The sequence below is a fragment of the Arachis ipaensis genome, chromosome B02 (genome assembly GCF_000816755.2).
Source record: "Arachis ipaensis cultivar K30076 chromosome B02, Araip1.1, whole genome shotgun sequence".
In the NCBI taxonomy this organism is placed as follows: domain Eukaryota; kingdom Viridiplantae; phylum Streptophyta; class Magnoliopsida; order Fabales; family Fabaceae; genus Arachis; species Arachis ipaensis.
This window is the reverse complement of record NC_029786.2, coordinates 5,100,262-5,105,890: the sequence shown is the minus strand read 5'-3', so window position 1 is coordinate 5,105,890 and position 5,629 is coordinate 5,100,262. Positions and strand designations below refer to the sequence as shown.

General features: G+C 37.3%; 2 protein-coding genes across 4 annotated transcripts; both read right to left on the bottom strand.

Moving 5' to 3' along the window:
• LOC107623970 (uncharacterized mitochondrial protein AtMg00810-like) lies at window positions 1,182-2,327 on the bottom strand. Its single transcript, XM_021116801.1, has 2 exons — window positions 1,854-2,327; window positions 1,182-1,763 (listed from the first exon to the last, which is right to left on the bottom strand). The coding sequence occupies exons 1-2, from the start codon at window positions 2,325-2,327 to the stop codon at window positions 1,182-1,184; spliced, it is 1,056 nt and encodes a 351-aa protein (XP_020972460.1).
• LOC107623956 lies at window positions 2,259-5,288 on the bottom strand. 3 transcript variants are annotated; one of them, XM_016326379.2, is made up of 2 exons: window positions 4,482-5,288; window positions 2,259-2,771 (listed from the first exon to the last, which is right to left on the bottom strand). In XM_016326379.2, exons 1-2 carry the CDS (start codon window positions 5,014-5,016, stop codon window positions 2,758-2,760), a joined length of 549 nt encoding a protein of 182 aa, XP_016181865.1. In that variant the 5' UTR covers window positions 5,017-5,288; the 3' UTR covers window positions 2,259-2,757. The 3 variants fall into 3 exon arrangements, with proteins under 3 accessions (XP_016181865.1, XP_016181858.1, XP_020970908.1); XM_016326372.2 differs by lacking the exon at window positions 2,259-2,771 and adding an exon at window positions 3,809-4,161; XM_021115249.1 differs by lacking the exon at window positions 2,259-2,771 and having other exon boundaries at window positions 3,942-5,086; window positions 5,214-5,263.

Here is a 5,629-nt window from a genome sequence, read left to right as displayed (position 1 = left end):
ATATTTTTTCATGGCGGGGAGCATATCTGGGTTCGGAAACGGGTTAACATACACTTCATGCATCTTCTATGTTATATAGAGTATATTAATTATATGAGAAAGTATAGGGAGCCAATGACCTAAGCGTACAATGTGTACAATGAAGGTTTAGAAAGTATTAGAGATATGATTATTAGTGTTACATTATTCTGTCAGGTTATGTTTTTGGGATGAGTGGTTTCAAGACATGGTATTAGAGTTGCAGATCCGAAAGGTCAAGAGTTCAAATTTTGGTGAACCCAAAATTAGCTTTTTATAACATGAGATGTTTATTATCTCTGGTATCCGGATGGTTATTCTGAATAGTATAGGTGATGTTCATTTTATTCATAAACCAAAGATTTAGCCCATTATACACATTGTATGCTTAGGCCACATGAGATGTTTATTATCTCTGGTATCCAGATGGTTATTCTGGATAGTATAGGTGATGTTCATTTTATTCATAAACCAAAGATTTAGCCCATTGTACACATTGTATGCTTAGGCCATTGGCTCCCTAGCACTACTCTTTTCATATTTATCTGGCCTTCTATCTGTGTATATTTTTATATCTATCTGATCTTCCATTTGTGTATTTTCTCTTAGATTAAATAATATTAACCTAAGAGTGACTTGTATTATGAAAATCCAACTTCGTGAACCAGGTTAACTGAAGTCTAATACTAAATTATACATATGGTCATGATGAAAAACATAAATGTTCTTTAGATAAACTCAGAATCAATGATCTAGATTGTTTGGTTACAAAACACATATGATGTGCTCAAACACCCCTAATTTTAAATAATCATGTAACAATCATATATATATATATATATATTTAGATGATTGAAGAAACCCAGCTTCATTGAGCTTGAGTGTTCTGGAGCGTGTGCGAAGGAAAGAAGAATGAAAAATGAGGGAGTAGAAAAGGGAGAGATCTGAAAGAGAAAGAAGAAAAGGAAATTGTAACAGAATTGGAATTTCAGTTGTAATGATTAATCACACCTTTCTCTATTACAAAAGAAAAGTTTATATACACTTAACTAACTATGGTAACACTGACTATGGTAACTGAACTATGATAAATAAACTATACAGATTCAAAGAATAATAAATTTAACTCTATAGTCTAACTAATAATGCCAATTATATAACAATTAAGAGGAAATAACATCCCCTCGCAAGTTTGGAATGTGGAAATCCACCATGCCAAACTTGGAATGAAAAGAACTGAATGCAATAGGGGGTAACGCCTTGGTGAGTACATCAGCGACCTGTTGAGAGGACAAAACAGGAAGTAGCTTGAGAGAGCCATCTTGCAGTTTATCACGGACAGTATAACAATCAATTTCAATGTGTTTCCTGCATTCTTGGAACACAGGATTTGCAGCTATATGGAGGGCAGACTGATTATCACAAAATAAGGTGAAAGGTCCAGGTGGCAGAAGATGAAAATCAGAGAGAATGAACCGGAGCCAAACACCTTCACAGGTTGCAAGGGCAAGGGCACGATATTCAGCCTCAACTGAAGAACGAGCAACTACACTCTGCTCCTTGCTGCGCCAGCAGATAAGAGAAGATCCCAAGAAAAAACAATATCCAGAGACAGATCGGCGAGTATCAGGGCAAGTTCCCCAATCTGAATCTGAATAACCAGTGAGCTTCAAACCATTATGGCTGTGGAAAAGAATACCATGAGCAAGGAACCCCTTTAAGTAACGAAGAATATGTAAGCCAGTCTAAAAGTGGTTATCAGTGGCACAATCAATGTATTGGCTTAGCTTGCTGACTGCAAAACTAATATCCGAACGGGTGTTAGTTAGGTAGACCAGACGCCCTATGAGTCGTCTATATGGAGTGAGATCAGGAAGAGGAGACCCTGTTGTCTTTGAGAGAGGATTGGAATAATCAATAGGAGTGGAAGAAGGCTTAGCATCCATAAGGCCGAATTCTTTGAGAAGATCTAAGGTGTATTTGCGCTGGTAAAGGGAAATTCCAGTGGCACCGCGAGCAACTTTCATGCCCAAGAAAAATTTCAAATTTTCCAAATCCTTGATGCTGAATTGATTATCCAGAACCTGTTTGACCTGTGTAATTTCATCGAGATCATTCCCAGAGAGGACAAGATCGTCCACATAGACTAGAATTGCCGTGAATTTGCCATCAAAGAGCTTGGTGAAAAAAGAGTGATCTGCTTTGGATTGGATATAACCCAAAGTAAGGAGGGTAGAGCATAGCTTAGTGTTCCATTGCCTGCTCGCTTGTTTTAGACCATAGAAACTCTTCCGAAGCTTGCACACCATGTTGGGGGGGGTGCACGCAGACCAGGAGAAACTCGCATAAAAACATCTTCAGCAAGATCACCGTGAAGGAATGCCATGTTTATATCCAGCTAGTGAAGAAACCAACCATGTTGGGAAGCTAAGGCCAAGAGTATCCTGAGAGTCGTCATCTTGATAACCGGGCTGAAGGTATCAAAGAAATCGAATCCTGCCGTTTGTGTGAAGTCCTTTGCTACTAATCGAGCTTTATGGCGTTCCACTGTCCCATCCGGCTTGTACTTGATTTTGAAAACCCACTTACACCCTATGGCCTTCTTGCCATGAGGGAGAGTGGTAAAAGCCCATGTCTTGGTTTTCTCAAGAGCGTTTAGCTCGGCGGTGATTGCATCCCTCCAACAAGCATGAAGAATGGCCTGCTCATAGCTCGTTGGTTCTGTGTGGGTGGTGATAGCTAAAGAAAACGCCCTGCGTAAAGAGGATAATCTTTCATAGCTGACATAATTAGAGATCGGATATGGTTTTGAAAACTGTGTGATTGAAGCTGGAGCAGTGGAAAGCTGCATGCATTAAAAGTCCTTAAGATATACTGGTGGATGCCTAACTCTTTGGGGCCTTCTAAGGACCGGCTGCTCCATAGAAGTGGTGATAGTCAAATGCGCTAAAGGAGGTGTAGTGGAAGCTACGGGCACTAATGCATGTGATGATGAATGAGATGGCGGAGATGCATGAAGTTGTGAAGGCAATCCAGCAGGTGTAAGGAAAGGAACATTATTATGAGAAATCATGTCATCCAGCAAAGGTGTGATATGTGGATATGAAAAAGACATCAACATTTTCTTCAATCTGTGGAATGTTTTGAAATGGAAAATAATGTTAAAAAAAATAACATTCCGAGATAAAAAAATTTCTTTGGTTTTAATATCAAATAGAATGTAACCCTTTGTGCCTAGCTGAATACGTAGAAAAATGCATTTCCGTGCTCGTTCATCCAATTTCTTCCTATGAGAAGTAATGGTGGATGCAAAAGCCAAACACCCAAATACTTTGAGATGAGTGATGTTTGGTAATTTAGTAAAAAGAATCTGATATGGGATGTTGTTATTAACGGCTACATTAGGAACACGATTAATGATTTGAACAACATATGCAGTGGCATAATGCCAAAAACAATTAGGTAGTTTGCTGTGAAACATCAAAGACCTTGTTACATTTAAAATATCTTGGTGTTTTCTTTCTACCACACCATTCTGCTGTGGAGATTCAACACAGCTGGTGTGATGTAAGATGCCATGATCTTTAAAAAAAATCTGTCATTAAGAATTTCTTCCCATTATCAGACCTAATGTATTTAACAGTTTTTTGAAATTTAGTTTGTATTAGCTGCACAAATTGTTTAATAAAATTGGAAGTCTCGGACTTATTTTTCATGAAATAGAGCCAAATAAAACGACTTTTATCTTTCACAATTGTGAGAAAATATCGGTAACCATTCACAGAAGGGATTCCCAAAGGTCCCCATATATCAACATGAATTAAATCAAATAAGTTTTCAGAAATAGTATCACTAATAGGGCAAGGGTGTCTTTTCTGCTCCACTAAATGACATGAGTCACATACAGTACCAGGGGATGGACAAAAAAAAGAAAACTATTCTTCATTGCTAACAAGCATCTAGAAGATATATGTCCTAAACGTAAATGCCAAATTGTTGGATCTGTGGTATGCGATACAGTATGTAAGTGTTCTGTATGTATGGAATGAGTATGAATGTCTGGAGCAATGCAAGTACTATCTGTCAATGTATACAGCCCCCCTTTTGCTCAGCAGCTCCAATCATCTTCAAGGAAAGGCAATCCTGTATCTCACAACCAGTAGCATGAAAAAAAAATTGACAAGACAGAGCATCAGTTGCCTTAGATACTGAAATTATATTGAAAGAAAAACTTGGCACAAACAAGACATTATTGAGGTATAGGCCTTTATTGAAGATGACTATCCCACAAATGGTTGAGACAGCCTTTGAACCATCAGGCAGCTTGACTAAAACAGGATCAATCCGTTTATAAGACTAGAAATAACAGATAGAAAATGAAACATGTGCAGTAGCACCTGTGTCTAAGATCCAATCAGATTTGTATATAAAATGACTTGACAAAGAAAGAGTGTGAAATATACCTGCTGAAGGGGCCTGTACAGTTGCTGCTGCTGACTTACTATGAGAAGGTGATGGTTCATGCTTGAGGAGTAAAGCAATCAAGGATTGCTTCTGTTCTTCAGAAAATAAGACATCAAAGCTTTTACCACCTTCCTTTTGACCAGAAAGTGATGGAGTGTTGTTGAATTCATCATTCATCTCAGCTGTGGTATTAACATTATTAATTGAGGCAGTTCCAAATGATTGTGGTTTTTTATTTCTTTGCATGTGAGGGGGAAAACCGTGTTTGAAGTAACATGTGTCAACCAAGTGTCCTGTTTCGCCACAGTGTGAGCACAATTTACTTGAATTCTTTCCAGAGGACTTATTCTTACCTCCATGCCCTCCTCTGCCAAAATTCCTACCTCGGTTATCATGATTGAATCCCTCTCCAGTTGTGTTCATAGCATTAACCAACTCCTTGGTGTCACCCAAATAAAGAGCACTATGTTGTCTCTCTTGCTGAAGAAGTAATGAGAAAATGGTGGAAACATCAGGGAATGGCTGCATCAGCATTATCTACGATCTAACTGTGGTGTAACTTTCATTCACTCCTCTCAAGAAGCTAATAGCATTGGCCTCCCTCCTATATTATCGCATCACAGCCAAACCACATACACAGGCATCAAGACATTTACAGATCGGTCGAAATTCATCCAATTCCTCTCAAATTGACTTTTGCAGTATATAGTATTCAGTAATAGACATATCACCTTGTTGATTACAGAATAATTCCTTCTCTAATTCAACAATGAAAAAGGAGTAGAAAAGAAGAATGAAAAATGAAGGAGTAGAAAAGGGAGAGGTCTGAAAGAGAAAGAAGGAAATTGTAACAGAATTGGAATTTCAGTTGTAATGGTTAATCACACCTTTCTCTTTTACAAAAGAAAAGCTTATATACACTCAACTAACTATGGTAATTGAATTATGGTAAATAAACTATACAGATTCAAAGAATAATAAATTTAACTCTATATTCTAACTAATAATGCTAATTATATAACAATTAAGAGGAAATAACATGATCATATACGCAATGTCAAAATAAAAAGTAAATCTTTTTATTGATATGCTATATATGTGTAAAATTACTTAAGGCTAGCAATGTATTAAAATTAAATTTTATATA